This window comes from Dendropsophus ebraccatus, chromosome 14, assembly GCF_027789765.1.
Source record: "Dendropsophus ebraccatus isolate aDenEbr1 chromosome 14, aDenEbr1.pat, whole genome shotgun sequence".
Taxonomy (NCBI): Eukaryota; Metazoa; Chordata; class Amphibia; order Anura; family Hylidae; genus Dendropsophus; species Dendropsophus ebraccatus.
The window spans coordinates 913311-933938 of NC_091467.1; the positions used below are offsets into that span (position 1 = coordinate 913311).

At 38.9% G+C, this 20628-nt stretch overlaps 1 protein-coding gene across 1 annotated transcript in view; it reads left to right on the forward strand.

Annotated features, from left to right (window-relative positions):
* LOC138772835 (uncharacterized) overlaps window positions 1-20628 on the forward strand; it is a 128086-nt gene that overhangs the window by 68272 nt on the left and 39186 nt on the right. Inside the window, exon 5 of the mRNA XM_069953555.1 lies at window positions 3629-3774. Within this exon, the coding sequence (XP_069809656.1) occupies window positions 3629-3774 (146 nt within the window). The remainder of the gene's footprint in view (window positions 1-3628; window positions 3775-20628) is intronic.

The window sequence follows — 20628 nt, forward strand, 5'->3', positions numbered from 1 at the left end:
TAATAGCTGCTATAACCTGGGTATATACTGTATGTAATAGCTGCTATATCCTGGGTATATACTGTATATAATAGCTGCTATAACCCGGGTGTATACTTTATATAATAGCTGCTATAACATGGGTATATACTGTATAGCATAGCTGCTATAACACAGGTATATACTGTATTTAATAGCTGCTATAATCCGGGTATACACTGTATATAATAGCTGCTATAACCTGGGTATATACTGTATATAATATCTGCTATAACCTGGGTATACACTGTATATAATAGCTGCTATGACCTGGGTATATACTGTATATAAAAGCTGCTATGACCTGGGTATATACTGTATAGAATAGCTGCTATAACCCGGGTATATACTGTATAGAATAGCTGCTATAACCTGGGTATATACTGTATATAATAGCTGCTATAATCCGGGTATACACTGTATATAATAGCCGCTGTAACCTGGGTGTATACTGTATAGAATAGCTGCTATAACCTGGGTGTATACTGTATATAATAGTTGCTATAACCTGGGTATATACTGTATATAATAGCTGCTGTAACCTGGGTATATACTGTATATAATAGCTGCTATAACCTGGGTATATACTGTATATAATAGCTGCTATAACCTGGGTATATACTGTATATAATAGCTACTATAACCTGGGTATATACTGGATATAATAGCTGCTATAACCCGGGTGTATTCTGTATATTATAGCTGCTATAACCTGGGTATATACTGTATATAATAGCTGCTATAACCTGGGTATATACTGTATATAATAGCTGCTATAACCCGGGTGTATACTGTATATTATAGCTGCTATAACCTGGGTATATACTGTATTTAATAGCTGCTATAACCTGGGTATATACTGAATAAAATAGATGCTATAACCTGGGTATATACTGTATTTAATAGCTGCTATAACCTGGGTATATACTGTATATAATAGCTGCTATAAACCGGGTATATACTGTATATAATTATATATGTACAGCTGCTATAACCTGGGTATATACTGTATATAATCTGCTATAACCTGGGTATATACTGTATATAATATCTGCTATAACCCGGGTATATACTGTATATAATAGCTGCTATAACCTGGGTATATACTGTATATAATAGCTGCTATAACCTGGGTATATACTGTATATAATAGCTGCTATAACCCGGGTGTATACCAAACTATGAGCTGGAGGCGGCGAGTGCCGAGGATAAACAATCTGTGAGTGCCACACTGCTATAACCTGGGTATATACTGTCTATAATAGCTGCTATAACCTGGGTATATACTGTATATAATAGCTGCTATAACCTGGGTATATACTGTATATAATAGCTGCTATAACCCGGGTGTATACCAAACTATGAGCTGGAGGCGGCGAGTGCCGAGGATAAACAATCTGTGAGTGCCACACTGCTATAACCTGGGTATATACTGTCTATAATAGCTGCTATAACCTGGGTATATACTGTATATAATAGCTGCTATAACCTGGGTATATACTGTATATAATAGCTGCTATAACCCGGGTGTATACCAAACTATGAGCTGGAGGCGGCGAGTGCCGAGGATAAACAATCTGTGAGTGCCACACTGCTATAACCTGGGTATATACTGTCTATAATAGCTGCTATAACCTGGGTATATACTGTATATAATAGCTGCTATAACCTGGGTATATACTGTATATAATAGCTGCTATAACCTGGGTATATACTGTATATAATAGCTGCTATAACCTGGGTATATACTGTATATAATAGCTGCTATAACCCGGGTGTATACTGTATATAATAGCTGCTATAACCCGGGTGTATCCTGTATATAATAGCTACTATAACCTGGGTGTATACTGTATATAATAGCTGCTATAACCTGGGTATATACTGTATATAATAGCTGCTATAACCTGGGTATATACTGTATATAATAGCTGCTATAACCTGGGTATATACTGTATATAATAGCTGCTATAACCCGGGTGTATACCAAGACTATGAGCTGCAGGCGGCGAGTGCCGAGGATAAACAATCCGTGAGTCCCACACTGCTATAACCTGGGTGTATACTGTATATAATAGCTGCTATAACCTGGTTATATACTGTATATAATTATATATGTACAGCTGGTATAACCTGGGTATATACTGTATATAATTATATATGTACAGCTGGTGTAACTTGGGTATATACTGTATATAATTATATATGCACAGCTGGTATAACCTGGGTATACACTGTATATAATATATATTTGTACAGCTGGTATAACCTGGGTATATACTGTATATAATTATGTATGTACAGCTGGTATAACCTGGGTATACACTGTATATAATTATATATGTACAGCTGGTATAACCTGGGTATATACTGTATATATTTATATAAGTACAGCTGCTATAACCTGGGTATATACTGTATATAATATATATTTGTACAGCTGGTATAACCTGGGTATATACTGTATATAAATATATATGTACAGCCGGTATAACCTGGGTATATACTGTATATAATTATATATGTACAGCTGGTATAATCTTGGTATATACTGTATATAATTATATATGTACAGCTGGTATAACCTGGGTATACACTGTATATAATTATATATGTACAGCTGGTATAACCTGGGTATATACTGTATATATTTATATAAGTACAGCTGCTATAACCTGGGTATATACTGTATATAATATATATTTGTACAGCTGGTATAACCTGGGTATATACTGTATATAAATATATATGTACAGCCGGTATAACCTGGGTATATTCTGTATATAATTATATATATATATGTACAGCTGGTATAACCTGGGTATATACTGTATATAATTATATATGTACAGCTGGTATAACCTGGGTATATACTGTATATAGTTATATATGTACAGCTGGTATAACCTGGGTATATACTGTATATAATTATATATGTACAGCTGGTATAACCTGGGTATATACTGTATATAATTATATATGTACAGCTGCTATAACCTGGGGATATACTGTATATAATTATATATGTACAGCCGGTATAACCTGGGTATATACTGTATATAATTTTATATGTACAGCTGGTATAACCTGGGTATATACTGTATATAATTTTATATGTACAGCTGGTATAACCTGGGTATATACTGTATATAGTTATATATGTACAGCTGGTATAACCTGGGTATATATTGTATATAATTATATATGTACAGCTGGTATAACCTGGGTATATACTGTATATAATTATACATGTACAGCTGGTATAACCTGGGTATATACTGTATATAATATATATTTGTACAGCTGGTATAACCTGGGTATACACTGTATATAATTATGTATGTACAGCTGGTATAACCTGGGTATATACTGTATATAATATATATATGTACAGCTGGTATAACCTGGGTATATACTGTATATAGTTATATATGTAAAGCTGCTATAACCTGGGTATATACTGTATATAATATCTATGTACAGCTGGTATAACCTAGGTATATACTGTACATAGTTATATATGTACAGCTGGTATAACCTGGGTATATACTGTATATAGTTATATATGTACAGCTGGTATAACCTGGGTATTCTCTGCTTTGCTGTGTAGATCCTGAGGATTGTGGCTGAGATTCTGCAGATGCAGAGGGCTGATCAGACGTCTCTGGTAAAAGTCTTTGTAAGGAAGAATCTGTTCTGTGACGTTATCCTGGAGGGGCTTCTAGAATGTTTGGATCCGTCCAACAAGTGGCTGAAGTATGAAAAGATATCGACCTCCACGACTCCCTGTGACCTCCTGACATTCCTTGCTGTGTCTATCTATCTATCTATCTATCTCCTATCTATCTATCTCCTATCTATCTCCTATCTATCTATCTCCTATCTATCTATCTCCTATCTATCTCCTATCTATCTATCTATCTATCTATCTATCTATCTATCTCCTATCTATCTCCTATCTATCTATCTATCTCCTATCTATCTATCTATCTATCTATCTCCTATCTATCTATCTATCTCCTATCTATCTATCTATCTATCTATCTCCTATCTATCTATCTCCTATCTATCTATCTATCTATCTATCTATCTATCTCCTATCTATCTATCTATCTATCTATCTATCTCCTATCTATCTATCTATCTATCTATCTATCTATCTATCTATCTATCTATCTATCTATCTCCTATCTATCTATCTCCTATCTATCTATCTATCTCCTATCTATCTATCTATCTCCTATCTATCTATCTATCTATCTATCTATCTATCTATCTATCTCCTATCTATCTATCTCCTATCTATCTCCTATCTATCTATCTATCTATCTATCTATCTCCTATCTATCTATCTATCTATCTATCTATCTATCTATCTATCTATCTCCTATCTATCTCCTATCTATCTATCTATCTCCTATCTATCTATCTATCTCCTATCTATCTATCTCCTATCTATCTATCTCCTATCTATCTATCTCCTATCTCCTATCTATCTATCTCCTATCTCCTATCTATCTATCTCCTATCTCCTATCTATCTATCTCCTATCTCCTATCTATCTATCTCCTATCTCCTATCTATCTCCTATCTATCTATCTCCTATCTATCTATCTCCTATCTATCTCCTATCTATCTATCTATCTATCTATCTCCTATCTATCTCCTATCTATCTATCTATCTATCTATCTATCTATCTATCTATCTATCTATCTATCTCCTATCTATCTATCTATCTATCTATCTCCTATCTATCTATCTATCTCCTATCTATCTATCTATCTATCTATCTATCTATCTATCTATCTATCTCCTATCTATCTATCTATCTATCTATCTATCTATCTCCTATCTATCTATCTATCTATCTATCTATCTATCTATCTATCTATCTACTATCTATCTCCTATCTATCTCCTATCTATCTATCTATCTATCTATCTATCTATCTATCTATCTATCTCCTATCTATCTATCTATCTATCTATCTATCTATCTATCTATCTATCTCCTATCTATCTCCTATCTATCTATCTCCTATCTATCTCCTATCTATCTATCTATCTATCTATCTATCTATCTATCTATCTATCTATCTATCTATCTATCTCCTATCTATCTCCTATCTATCTATCTCCTATCTATCTATCTTCTATCTATCTATCTATCTATCTATCTATCATCTATCTATCTATCTATCTATCTATCTATCTATCTATCTCCTATCTATCTCCTATCTATCTATCTATCTATCTATCTATCTCCTATCTATCTATCTATCTATCTATCTCCTATCTATCTATCTATCTCCTATCTATCTATCTATCTCCTATCTATCTATCTCCTATCTATCTATCTATCTATCTATCTCCTATCTATCTCCTATCTATCTCCTATCTATCTATCTATCTATCTATCTATCTCCTATCTATCTCCTATCTATCTATCTCCTATCTATCTATCTCCTATCTATCTATCTATCTATCTATCTATCTCCTATCTATCTATCTATCTCCTATCTATCTATCTATCTATCTATCTATCTATCTCCTATCTATCTCCTATCTATCTATCTATCTATCTATCTATCTCCTATCTATCTATCTATCTATCTATCTATCTATCTATCTATCTATCTCCTATCTATCTATCTCCTATCTATCTATCTATCTATCTATCTATCTATCTATCTATCTATCTCCTATCTATCTATCTATCTCCTATCTATCTATCTATCTATCTATCTATCTCCTATCTATCTCCTATCTATCTATCTCCTATCTATCTATCTATCTCCTATCTATCTATCTATCTCCTATCTATCTCCTATCTATCTATCTATCTATCTATCTATCTCCTATCTATCTATCTATCTATCTCCTATCTATCTATCTATCTCCTATCTATCTATCTATCTATCTATCTCCTATCTATCTATCTATCTATCTATCTATCTATCTATCTATCTCCTATCTATCTATCTATCTATCTATCTCCTATCTATCTATCTATCTCCTACCTATCTATCTCCTATCTATCTATCTATCTATCTATCTATCTCCTATCTATCTATCTATCTATCTATCTCTTATCTATCTATCTATCTATCTATCTATCTATCTCCTATCTATCTATCTATCTATCTATCTCCTATCTATCTATCTATCTATCTATCTCTTATCTATCTATCTATCTATCTATCTATCTATCTCCTATCTATCTATCTATCTCCTATCTATCTCCTATCTATCTATCTCCTATCTATCTATCTCCTATCTCCCTATCTCCTATCTATCTATCTATCTATCTATCTATCTCCTATCTATCTCCTATCTATCTCCTATCTATCTATCTATCTATCTATCTCCTATCTATCTATCTATCTCCTATCTATCTATCTATCTATCTATCTATCTATCTCCTATCTCCTATCTATCTATCTATCTATCTATCTATCTATCTATCTATCTATCTATCTATCTCCTATCTATCTCCTATCTCCTATCTATCTATCTATCTATCTATCTATCTATCTATCTATCTATCTATCTATCTATCTCCTATCTATCTATCTATCTATCTATCTATCTATCTCCTATCTATCTATCTATCTATCTATCTATCTATCTATCTATCTCCTATCTATCTATCTCCTATCTATCTATCTATCTATCTATCTATCTATCTATCTATCTCCTATCTATCTATCTCCTATCTATCTATCTATCTATCTATCTATCTATCTATCTATCTCCTATCTATCTATCTATCTATCTATCTCCTATCTATCTATCTATCTCCTATCTATCTATCTATCTATCTCCTATCTATCTCCTATCTATCTATCTCCTATCTATCTATCTATCTATCTATCTATCTATCTATCTATCTATCTATCTCCTACCTATCTATCTATCTATCTATCTATCTATCTCCTATCTATCTATCTATCTATCTCCTATCTATCTATCTATCTATCTATCTATCTCCTATCTATCTATCTATCTATCTATCTATCTCCTATCTATCTATCTCCTATCTATCTCCTATCTATCTATCTCCTATCTATCTATCTCCTATCTATCTATCTCCTATCTATCTATCTATCTATCTCCTATCTATCTCCTATCTATCTCCTATCTATCTATCTATCTATCTATCTCCTATCTCCTATCTATCTCCTATCTATCTATCTATCTATCTATCTATCTATCTCCTATCTATCTATCTATCTATCTATCTATCTCCTATCTATCTCCTATCTATCTATCTATCTATCTCCTATCTATCTATCTCCTATCTATCTCCTATCTATCTATCTATCTCCTATCTATCTATCTATCTATCTATCTATCTATCTATCTATCTATCTCCTATCTATCTCCTATCTATCTCCTATCTATCTATCTATCTATCTATCTATCTATCTATCTATCTATCTATCTCCTATCTCCTATCTATCTATCTATCTATCTATCTATCTATCTATCTATCTATCTCCTATCTATCTATCTATCTATCTATCTCCTATCTATCTATCTATCTATCTATCTATCTATCTCCTATCTATCTATCTATCTATCTATCTATCTCCTATCTATCTCCTATCTATCTATCTATCTATCTATCTATCTATCTATCTATCTATCTCTCTCCTATCTATCTATCTATCTCCTATCTATCTATCTATCTATCTATCTATCTATCTATCTATCTATCTCCTATCTATCTATCTATCTATCTATCTATCTATCTATCTATCTATCTCCTATCTATCTATCTATCTATCTATCTCCTATCTATCTATCTCCTATCTATCTATCTATCTATCTATCTATCTTCTATCTATCTCCTATCTATCTCCTATCTATCTATCTCCTATCTATCTATCTCCTATCTATCTCCTATCTATCTATCTCCTATCTATCTATCTCCTATCTATCTCCTATCTATCTATCTCCTATCTATCTCCTATCTATCTATCTATCTATCTATCTATCTATCTATCTCCTATCTATCTATCTATCTATCTATCTATCTATCTATCTATCTATCTATCTATTTATCTCCTATCTATCTCCTATCTATCTCCTATCTATCTCCTATCTATCTATCTATCTATCTCCTATCTCCTATCTATCTATCTATCTATCTATCTATCTATCTATCTCCTATCTATCTATCTATCTATCTATCTATCTATCTCCTATCTATCTATCTCTCTCCTATCTATCTATCTATTTATCTCCTATCTATCTATCTCCTATCTATCTATCTATCTATCTATCTATCTATCTCCTATCTATCTATCTATCTATCTATCTATCTATCTATCTCCTATCTATCTCCTATCTATCTATCTCCTATCTATCTATCTATCTATCTATCTATCTCCTATCTATCTATCTATCTATCTATCTCCTATCTATCTCCTATCTATCTATCTATCTATCTATCTATCTATCTATCTCCTATCTATCTATCTATCTATCTATCTATCTATCTCCTATCTATCTATCTCCTATCTATCTATCTATCTCCTATCTATCTATATATCTCCTATCTATCTATCTATCTATCTATCTATCTATCTATCTCCTATCTATCTATCTATCTATCTCCTATCTATCTATCTATCTATCTATCTATCTATCTATCTCCTATCTATCTATCTCCTATCTATCTCCTATCTATCTATCTATCTATCCCCTATCTATCTCCTATCTATCTATCTCCTATCTATCTATCTATCTCCTATCTATCTATCTATCTATCTATCTATCTATCTATCTATCTATCTCCTATCTATCTATCTCCTATCTATCTCCTATCTATCTATCTCCTATCTATCTATCTATCTATCTATCTCCTATCTATCTCCTATCTATCTCCTATCTATCTATCTCCTATCTATCTATCTCCTATCTATCTCCTATCTATCTATCTCCTATCTATCTATCTATCTATCTATCTATCTATCTATCTATCTATCTATCTCCTATCTATCTCCTATCTATCTATCTATCTATCTATCTATCTATCTATCTATCTATCTATCTATCTCCTATCTATCTATCTATCTATCTATCTATCTATCTATCTATCTCCTATCTATCTATCTCCTATCTATCTATCTATCTCCTATCTATCTATCTATCTCCTATCTATCTATCTATCTATCTATCTCCTATCTATCTATCTATCTATCTATCTATCTCCTATCTATCTATCTATCTATCTATCTCCTATCTATCTATCTATCTATCTCCTATCTATCTATCTCCTATCTATCTCCTATCTATCTCCTATCTATCTATCTCCTATCTATCTATCTATCTATCTATCTCCTATCTATCTATCTATCTATCTATCTATCTATCTCCTATCTATCTATCTATCTATCTCCTATCTATCTATCTATCTATCTATCTATCTATCTATCTATCTATCTCCTATCTATCTATCTCCTATCTATCTATCTATCTATCTCCTCTCTATCTATCTATCTATCTATCTATCTATCTATCTATCTATCTCCTATCTATCTCCTATCTATCTCCCATCTATCTATCTCCTATCTATCTATCTATCTATCTATCTATCTCCTATCTCCTATCTATCTATCTATCTCCTATCTATCTATCTCCTATCTATCTATCTCCTATCTATCTATCTATCTATCTCCTATCTATCTCCTATCTATCTATCTATCTATCTATCTATCTATCTATCTTCTATCTATCTATCTATCTATCTATCTCCTATCTATCTATCTATCTATCTATCTATCTATCTATCTATCTATCTATCTATCTATCTCCTATCTATCTATCTATCTATCTATCTCCTATCTATCTATCTCCTATCTATCTATCTATCTATCTATCTATCTATCTATCTCCTATCTATCTATCTATCTATCTCCTATCTCCTATCTATCTATCTATCTATCTATCTATCTATCTATCTATCTATCTCCTATCTATCTATCTATCTATCTCCTATCTATCTATCTATCTATCTATCTATTTCCTATCTATCTCCTATCTATCTATCTATCTCCTATCTATCTATCTATCTATCTATCTATCTATCTATTTCCTATCTATCTCCTATCTCCTATCTCCTATCTATCTATCTATCTATCTATCTATCTATCTATCTCCTATCTATCTATCTCCTATCTATCTATCTATCTATCTATCTATCTATCTATCTATCTATCTATCTCCTATCTATCTATCTATCTATCTATCTATCTATCTATCTATCTCCTATCTATCTATCTCCTATCTATCTATCTATCTATCTATCTATCTATCTATCTATCTATCTCCTATCTATCTATCTATCTATCTATCTATCTCCTATCTATCTATCTATCTATCTATCTCCTATCTCCTATCTATCTATCTATCTATCTATCTCCTATCTATCTCCTATCTATCTATCTATCTATCTATCTATCTATCTATCTATCTCCTATCTATCTATCTATCTCCTATCTATCTATCTATCTATCTCCTATCTATCTATCTATCTATCTCCTATCTATCTATCTCCTATCTATCTATCTCCTATCTATCTATCTATCTCCTATCTATCTATCTATCTCCTATCTATCTATCTCCTATCTATCTATCTCCTATCTATCTATCTATCTCCTATCTATCTATCTATCTATCTATCTATCTATCTATCTATCTCCTATCTATCTATCTATCTCCTATCTATCTCCTATCTATCTCCTATCTATCTATCTATCTATCTATCTATCTATCTATCTATCTATCTCCTATCTATCTATCTCCTATCTATCTCCTATCTATCTATCTATCTATCTATCTCCTATCTATCTATCTCCTATCTATCTATCTATCTATCTATCTATCTATCTATCTATCTCCTATCTATCTATCTCCTATCTATCTATCTATCTATCTCCTATCTATCTATCTATCTATCTCCTATCTCCTATCTATCTATCTATCTCCTATCTATCTATCTATCTCCTATCTATCTCCTACCTATCTATCTATCTATCTATCTATCTATCTCCTATCTATCTATCTATCTATCTATCTATCTCCTATCTCCTATCTATCTATCTATCTATCTCCTATCTATCTCCTATCTATCTCCTATCTCCTATCTATCTCCTATCTCCTATCTATCTATCTATCTATCTATCTCCTATCTATCTCCTATCTATCTATCTATCTCCTATCTATCTCCTATCTATCTATCTCCCATCTATCTATCTATCTATCTATCTATCTCCTATCTATCTATCTATCTATCTATCTCCTATCTATCTATCTATCTCCTATCTATCTATCTATCTATCTATCTATCTATCTATCTCCTATCTATCTCCTATCAAATCAAATCAAATCAAATCAAATCAAAAAAGCTTTATTGGCAGGTCCAAGTTACACATTAGCATTGCCAAAGCATGGGGAGAATAGGGAGTTGAGGAAATGGGATTCACCCGGGGTCGGTGTACAGGGGTTCATGATGTATCATGGTGGTGGGGGGGGGGATACATTCAGGGTCGGGGTATTGGAGTCCATGACCTATCGGGGTTGGGGTATCGGAGTCCATGACGTATCACGCTCCTCTCAGTCTATGGCAGGCAGTGACGTATTGTGCCACTATAGTCGCTGTGGTCTCTTCTTCCCCCAGCAGGATGGGTAGTTTCTCTTCCTCCTCCATGGTGGAGAAGCCTGGGAGGAGGTTGGAGAGTCTCCTATAGTGAGTGTCCCTCACTGCTGAGTATTTGGAGCAGTGTAGCAGGAAGTGGGCCTCATCCTCCACGGCCTCCTGGTCGCACTGCTGGCACAGTCGGCTCTCCCTGGGGATGTAGCTCTGTCGGTGCCGCCCAGTTTCAATGGCCAGGTTGTGGGCGCTCAGTCTGTAGCGGCTCAGGATCTTCCGGTCTCTGGGGTTGGGAAGCTCCTCCAGATATGGGGCCAGTCTATACTCCCTCTGCAGGCTCTGGTACACGGCCAGCTTCTGGGATGCCCTGACCTCCTCCCTCCATTCTTGGACGTAGTCTTCTTGTCTCCTGGTTATTGTGTTCCTGATCCCGGCTTTTGTGAGCTGGTATGGTGGGATTGTCTGGTTGGGCTGGGTTCCAGAGGGTATGTTTTGGGGCTCTGCTTTGCCTGGGGCCCCTTGGTGTAGCAAGGCTTTATGGTGATAGGAACCTTCACTACTACCATGTAGGTGGCCCCAGAATGACAGCGCCCTCTTCTGGATAGTTAGGTGCAGGGGGAATCTGCCCAGCTCTGCTCTACAGGCACAGTTGGAGGTCCTCCGATGGACCTGGAGGAGATGCTTACAGAACTCCAGATGGAAGATTTCCGTTGGGCTGGAATCCCATTTTGACCAGTCGGGGTATGTGTGAGGACCCCAGACCTCGCTGCCATACAGGAGAATTGGTGCAATAATGGAGTCAAAGATTTTAAGCCAAACCCTGACAGGTGGCTTAAGGTGGTAGAATTGTCTTCTGATGGTGTAGAAGGTTTTGCAGGCTTTGTCTCTCAGCATCTCGATGGCAGATTTGAAGCTCCCCGTCTGTTCTATTATCAGGCCCAGGTAGGTGTAGCTGCTGGTGGCTGTAAGGGGCTGGTTGTGTAGTATATAGGTGGGGGGGGGGGGCCCAGGTAGGTGTAGCTGCTGGTGGCTGTAAGGGGCTGGTTGTGTAGTATATAGGTGGGGGGGCCAGGTAGGTGTAGCTGCTGGTGGCTGTAAGGGGCTGGTTGTGTAGTATATAGGTGGGGGGGGGCAGGTAGGTGTAGCTGCTGGTGGCTGTAAGGGGCTGGTTGTGTAGTATATAGGTGGGGGGGGCCCAGGTAGGTGTAGCTGCTGGTGGCTGTAAGGGGCTGGTTGTGTAGTATATAGGTGGGGGGGGGGGGGGGCCAGGTAGGTGTAGCTGCTGGTGGCTGTAAGGGGCTGGTTGTGTAGTATATAGGTGGGGGGGGGGGCCCAGGTAGGTGTAGCTGCTGGTGGCTGTAAGGGGCTGGTTGTGTAGTATATAGGTGGGGGGCAGGTAGGTGTAGCTGCTGGTGGCTGTAAGGGGCTGGTTGTGTAGTATATAGGTGGGGGGGGGCAGGTAGGTGTAGCTGCTGGTGGCTGTAAGGGGCTGGTTGTGTAGTATATAGGTGGGGGGGGCCCAGGTAGGTGTAGCTGCTGGTGGCTGTAAGGGGCTGGTTGTGTAGCGTGAAGGTAGGGGACCCGGCTGACTTTGTTTTCCTTCTCTGGAACACCACAGTGTTGGTCTTTTTGAGGTTGATGGGTAGAGCCCATGTGGTGCTGAACTTCTCCAGGATGGCTAGCTGGTCTTGGAGACCTTTCTCAGATGATGATAGGAGGAGAAGGTCATCCGCATACAGAAGGAGTTTCACCTCGGTGTCATGGAGGGTGAGACCTGGTGTTGGGGAGGACTCCAGGGCTACTGCTAGCTCATTGATATAAATGTTGAAGAGTGTTGGGCTGAGGCAGCAGCCCTGCCTGACTCCTCGGCTCTGCTGGAAATAAGCCGTTCTCTTCCCATTTACCTTCACGCAGCATTGGTTCCCAGTGTAGGAACTTTTGATAACATCATAGGTCTTTCCCCCTATTCCACTCTCCAGCAATTTTAGAAGCAATCCTGGGTGCCACACCGAATCGAAAGTCCACAAAACAGGCGTATATTTTTCCTTTCTTTGTGTTGTGGACGTGGCTCTGGATGAGGCGGTGCAGGGTATAGACATGGTCCGTGGTGCGGTGATGCAGGGTGTGGACATGGCTCTGGATGAGGCGGTGCAGGGTATAGACATGGTCCGTGATGCAGGGTGTGGACGTGGCTCTGGATGAGGCGGTGCAGGGTATAGACATGGTCCGTGGTGCGGTGATGCAGGGTGTGGACATGGCTCTGGATGAGGCGGTGCAGGGTATAGACATGGTCCGTGATGCAGGGTGTGGACGTGGCTCTGGATGAGGCGGTGCAGGGTATAGACATGGTCCGTGGTGCGGTGATGCAGGGTGTGGACGTGGCTCTGGATGAGGCGGTGCAGGGTATAGACATGGTCCGTGGTGCGGTGGTGCAGGGTGTGGACGTGGCTCTGGATGAGGCGGTGCAGGGTATAGACATGGTCCGTGGTGCGGTGATGCAGGGTGTGGACGTGGCTCTGAATGAGGCGGTGCAGGGTGTGGACGTGGCTCTGGATGAGGCGGTGCAGGGTATAGACATGGTCCGTGGTGCGGTGATGCAGGGTGTGGACGTGGCTTTGGATGAGGCGGTGCAGGGTATAGACATGGTCCGTGGTGCGGTGATGCAGGGTGTGGACGTGGCTTTGGATGAGGCGGTGCAGGGTATAGACATCCCCGTGGTGCGGTGGTTCGGCATGAACCCTGCTTGGCTTTTGCTGAGGATATTGTGCTGGGTGAGGAAGCTGAGGATTCTCTGGTTCAGGATGTTGTTGAAGAGTTTCCCCAGGTTGCTGCTGACACATACCCCCCGATAGTTGGCCGGGTCGTACCTGTCCCCGCTCTTGTGTATTGGGGTTATGACACCTTGGTTCCAGGCACGAGGGAAGTAGCCAGAGCTCAGCACAATGTTGTACAGTTTTGCTATGGCCGCCTGTATTGCTGGTGGGCTGTACTTGATCATTTCGGGGGGGATGCCGTCAGTACCGCTGGCTTTCTTACACCTTATAGTTGATAGTCTCTCAGAAATCTCCTGCGGTGTTATAGGTAAATCCAGAGGGTTTTGGAAGTCCTTCAGTATCTCCTCCATGGTCCTCAGTTTTGATGTAATTTGTTCTTGGTCCGGGTTCCGTTCCTCTTTCGGGATGTCTCCATAGAGGTCTCTGAAATATTGGAGCCAGATGTTGCCGCTCTGAATGTGGAGGGTGTTTTTCTTCCCCTTTGTGCCCAGGTGGTTCCATAGTTCCCAGAAGGAGTTTTCTTGGAGGGTGTCTTGGAGCTGGGTGAGCTTGGTTAAGGTGTACTCCTGTTTTTTCCTTCTGAGAAGGGTTTTGTATTGCCTTTGTATTGTGTCATAGGCCTCCCGCAGTTTGGTGTTGTTGGGGTCCCTGTGCTTTTTATTTGAGGCCGATCTTAGGGTCTTCCGTACACCTTTGCACTCCTTATCAAACCAAGCGCTAGGATTTTTTTCTTTTGCCTTCTTGTGGCTACTCTTTTGCAGGTCAGCCATTTCTGCCATGGTATAGAATACATTATTAAGATCCCTTACCGCTTGGTCCACTCCTTCTGGGTTACTCTGGTACACCTTGTTGTTAAAGTTGTTGAGCATCCCTTGGATTTGTGGTTCAGTGTGTATCTCTTTATACTTGAGAGACGACATCTTGGACCACTTGTAGGATGGATGTAATGGGAAAAGTCCGGCCTGATGGGGTTTTTGTCCCGGTGGTTTGTTTGTGGACTTAATATAAAGGACTATCTGGTTATGGTCCGACAGGTGTGATTGTGGATTGACTATGAAGGCCCCAATGTCTGAATGGTCCATATCTGTGATGGCGTAGTCCACTACACTGCTGCCCACATGGGAGTTTAAGGTAGTCCTTCCTAGGGAGTCTCCCTTGGTGCGACCATTGAGGATGTGGAGCCCCAAACTTCGGCAGAGATTCAACAATTTTTTGCCACTCTTGTTCACTGTGCTGTCATAGCTGTTCCTCTCCATGTGTACTGAGCTATCACATTCAGTCTCTGCCCCATATATATAGATGTTTCCGTCTGCGGTCAGGTAGTCTCTTTCCCTACCTGTTCTGGCATTGAGATCTCCAATTATGAGGACTTTTCCGCGGGTTTGATAGTGGGCGGCTTCCCTTTGCAGGATTTCGAAGGTTTCAGGGTTGTGGTAAGGGGACTCTGGCGGTGGTATGTAGGCAGCGCATAGGTAGATGTCAGATTGGGCGGTGAGGATGGAGCGGTCTATTCTAATCCAGATGTGGCTGTCTCCTCGCTTCACCGGTCTGATCTGCTGATGGAACTCCGCTTTGTACCACACTAATATTCCTCCTGAACAGCGGCCTAGTTTGGTGGTTTTGTTTTTCAGGGCCGGGACGGAGATTTCCCTGTATCCAGTGGGCACCAGGGACTCACTCTCTGCTTTAGTCCAGGTTTCTAGGAGGATTTGGATGTCACTATTTTCCAGACTCTGGGTGAAGTCCGGATCGTTTACTTTACATCCAAAGGCTGAAGCGTTCAGACCTTGGATGTTCCAACTGCTGATAATAAAGGATGTCATAGGGGGTCTGTATACCTTGTAATGAGCTGGATGTGTAGGACGGGCTGGGGGTCTGACTGGTTCTGGCATGGTAGACAAGGCTTGTGTTGTCCAGTCACATGAGTATCCTACTAAGGGTTCTGAGCAGAGTCTTTATCTCGTCTAGGTCTCTGCTCTTTATTTCTCGGTGTGAGGCAGGTGGTTTTCTCCATGGTTTTTGCCTTTGGTGGTCTGATTTGGGGTATGGGGCCATGTTTCCAGTTTGTGGTGTGGCACATGATGCTTGAGGTGTTTGGGTTGTTGGTGGCGTTTCCCTGTTGTCTCTGGTTTGGCCTGTGTGGGGTCTAGGACGGGGGATTCTGTTTAGTACAATGTCCTTTATTTCTTTGGCCAGGAGGCTGACCCCTTGCTTGTTGAGGTGTTTGCTGTCGTATAGGTGGTGGTGGTTGATGTTGGGGTGTTGTGCCAGGGTGATGTTTGGCACTGAGCTGATCTTAGCTGCTAGGTCGTTGTTAATGGTCTGGATGGTATCGCTGGCCACATCCTTTCTAGGCAGCAGGGTGGACACTATTATTTTACTGGTCGGGAACTTCTTTTGTGCAGTTTTTGCCAGCTGGGTCAGCTGTTCAGCAATTTGTTGCTGCTGGTCTTGGAGATTGTTTGTACCTGTATGTATGACTAGATTGGTTGGGTTGGTAAAGTGTGGTTCATTGATAACTGCTGTGACTTGTTCAATGGTTGCACAATTAATTTTCTTAACCCTAATTTTGGGGAAAAGTCGCCTCATGTTAAGGTATTTCCCATTAGAGTCTATGATTAGTACGGTATCAGTGTCCCCGCGTTGGGGCTTACGGGCTGCTTGCTGTATGGTTTCCTGGGTGCCACTTGGTTGTGTTGCTGGGTCTTTGTGCTGGTCTGTGCTAGCGGCTCTGATAGTTGTTGGCTCTGTCTCCATCTGGATCAGTCCGCCGTTGGTTGGTGTGGTTACATTTATTTCTGATAGTTGTTGGCTCTGTCTCCATCTGGATCAGTCCGCCATTGGTTGGTGTGGTTACATTTATGTCTGATGTCGGCTCTGTCTCCATCTGGATCAGTCCGCCGTTGGTTGGTATAGTCACATTTATTTCTGGTGTTGTTGGTCTGTTCCGGATCTCTGATATAAAGTCCTGGATGCTGGCTGCCATTGTGCCTGTGCTCCCCCCTGGGCCCCCGTCCTGGTTCTGGATTTGTCTCTTTAGATCTGTTATCTCCTGTTGTAGTTTTATGTTTTCTTGTTGGAGGGCTTGTACTTTACATTGCATTTCTCCTAGAGCTGCTGTCAATTCACATTTCACTTTGTTTATTTCATTAAGTGCTTTGTCGTTTGCATTTTTGTCACTTTGGTTTCTTTGAAGTTCCTCCTTGAACTGTACAAAGTCTCTCTCCAATTGAGATAAGCAGTCTCTGAGAATGTTGGGTGTTGGGTGGGAAGCATCCTCACCTACAGACACAGGGGGGTCCTTGGGGACTGTCTCTGGTTTTTGCTCTTGCTTGTGTTTTTGAGCTTCGTTTTTAATATCAGGAAATGTTCTTTCAAACTGAGTGAGGTTATCCTCAGTGCCTTGTACCATGATGGTGCCAGTGTTATAGAGGTTATCCTCAGTGCCTTGTACCATGATGGTGCCAGTGTTATAGAGCTTATCCTCAGTGCCTTGTACCATGATGGTGCCAGTGTTATAGAGGTTATCCTCAGTGCCTTGTACCATGATGGTGCCAGTGTTATAGAGGTTATCCTCAGTGCCTTGTACCATGATGGTGCCAGTGTTATAGAGGTTATCCTCAGTGCCTTGTACCATGATGGTGCCAGTGTTATAGAGGTTATCCTCAGTGCCTTGTACCATGATGGTGCCAGTGTTATAGAGGTTATCCTCAGTGCCTTGTACCATGATGGTGCCAGTGTTATAGAGGTTTATGGTGAGTACCGTGTACCATGATGGTGCCAGTGTTATAGAGGTTTATGGTGAGTACTGTGTCCTCCTCATCCCCAGTTTCCTTTACCCTGATCTGCCGGCCCCGGTTGATGCCGCCCTTTGAGATGTTTTCATAATAGTTGCAGAAGGCTTTGTTCCAGGCATTGGGCTGCTCGGTGAAGAAGACCACATCCGTTTTCCTCCTAATTGGCTCTTTATAAGTAAAGTCGGCATAGAGGGTCTCTGGATTCTGTCTGATGGTGGCCTCTTTTATGGCTTTCCTTGCCTGAATGCTCCGCAGCCCTTCTGAGTATGTTATCTCCAGGATGTCTGACCCCCTGCTGGCTGAGGCTGCCGGGCTCCTCTGCTCATCTATGTTGCTGGACTTTACGTGCTCTAAATTGTGATTTTGCATGTTTTAAATATTATCCTTATTTCTATGGAGTTTGGTCTCTAGCAGTTTCTGGTGAGGGGGTAGGGGTTGGTGTTGGAGCAGGAGCTCTTACCTGTGGCTGCTGAGGATCTTTGGACTCTTGAGGTTGATGGTCCTTGTAGCCTTGTGGTCTGTCCTGATGATTGTTGGCTGTCCTCAAAGCAAGATTCTTGTTTTGTCCTTTAAATCCAAAAAAAGTTTTTCCTTTTTATGAAGAGCTTTAGTGCTGCTCGCTTCTGTATCCCATGGAGTTTGTATTTCCCAGGTTTCGTCTTAGAATTTGCTCATTACAAGGTATAAAGTGATGAAAACTCAGGAGCTCATGTTCAGTGCTGCTTACTCCTGGACTGCTGGGCGGGATCTATCTATCTATCTCCTATCTATCTATCTATATATCTATCTCCTATCTATCTATCTATCTATCTCCTATCTATCTATCTATCTCCTATCTATCTATCTATCTATCTATCTATCTATCTATCTATCTATCATCTATCTATCTATCTATCTATCTCCTATCTATCTCCTATCTATCTCCTATCTATCTATCTCCTATCTATCTATCTATCTATCTATCTATCTATCTATCTATCTATCTATCTATCCATCTATCTATCTCCTATCTATCTCCTATCTATCTATCTATCTCCTATCTATCTCCTATCTATCTATCTATCTATCTATCTATCTATCTATCTATCTATCTATCTATCTACCTATCTCCTATCTATCTATCTATCTATCTATCTCCTATCTATCTCCTATCTATCTATCTATCTCCTATCTATCTATCTCCTATCTATCTATCTATCTATCTCCTATTTCTCTCTCTCTCTCTTATCTATCTATCTATCTATCTATCTATCTATCTATCTCCTATCTATCTATCTATCTATCTATCTATCTATCTCCTATCTATCTATCTCCTATCTATCTATCTATCTATCTATCTATCTATCTATCTATCTATCTCCTATCTATCTATCTATCTATCTATCTATCTATCTCCTATCTATCTCCTATCTATCTATCTATCTCCTATCTATCTATCTCCTATCTATCTATCTATCTATCTATCTATCTATCTATCTATCTATCTCCTATCTATCTATCTATCTATCTATCTATCTATCTCCTATCTATCTCCTATCTATCTATCTATCTATCTCCTATCTATCTATCTCCTATCTATCTATCTATCTCCTATCTATCTATCTATCTATCTATCTATCTATCTATCTATCTATCTATCTCCTATCTATCTCCTATCTCCTATCTCCTATCTATCTCCTATCTATCTATCTATCTATCTATCTATCTATCTCCTATCTATCTATCTATCTATCTATAGATGCTTGAAAAAGGTGGCGGAGGCCACCGAAACGTCGCATCATATCCTTGTTTATTTGCTGTGCTGCACTTGAATTTTGTATGATTTTTATGGAATAAACCACTGAAGACTTTTTCACTTGAAGTGCTGCTGGACATTGTTTATTGTTTATCTATCTATCTATCTATCTCCTATCTATCTATCTCCTATCTATCTCCTATCTATCTATCTATCTATCTATCTCCTATCTATCTATCTCCTATCTATCTATCTATCTATCTATCTATCTCCTATCTATCTATCTCCTATCTATCTATCTATCTATCTATCTATCTATCTATCTTCTATCTATCTATCTATCTATCTATCTATCTATCTATCTCCTATCTCTCATCTATCTATCTCCTATCTCTCATCTATCTATCTCCTATCTATCTATCTCCTATCTATCTATCAATTCAATTCAATTCAATTCAAAAAAGCTTTATTGGCAGGTCCAAAATAAACATTTAGCATTGCCAAAGCAACAGAGTATAATAGATGGAGTGTGGGGGAGGGGGGGGGGTCATGTGGGGAGCAGGGTGTATATGGGGTAAGGGGCAGGATTGGGGGATAATAGGGCGTATAACAGTCCATGGTATCTCATAATCCTCTCAGCCGGTG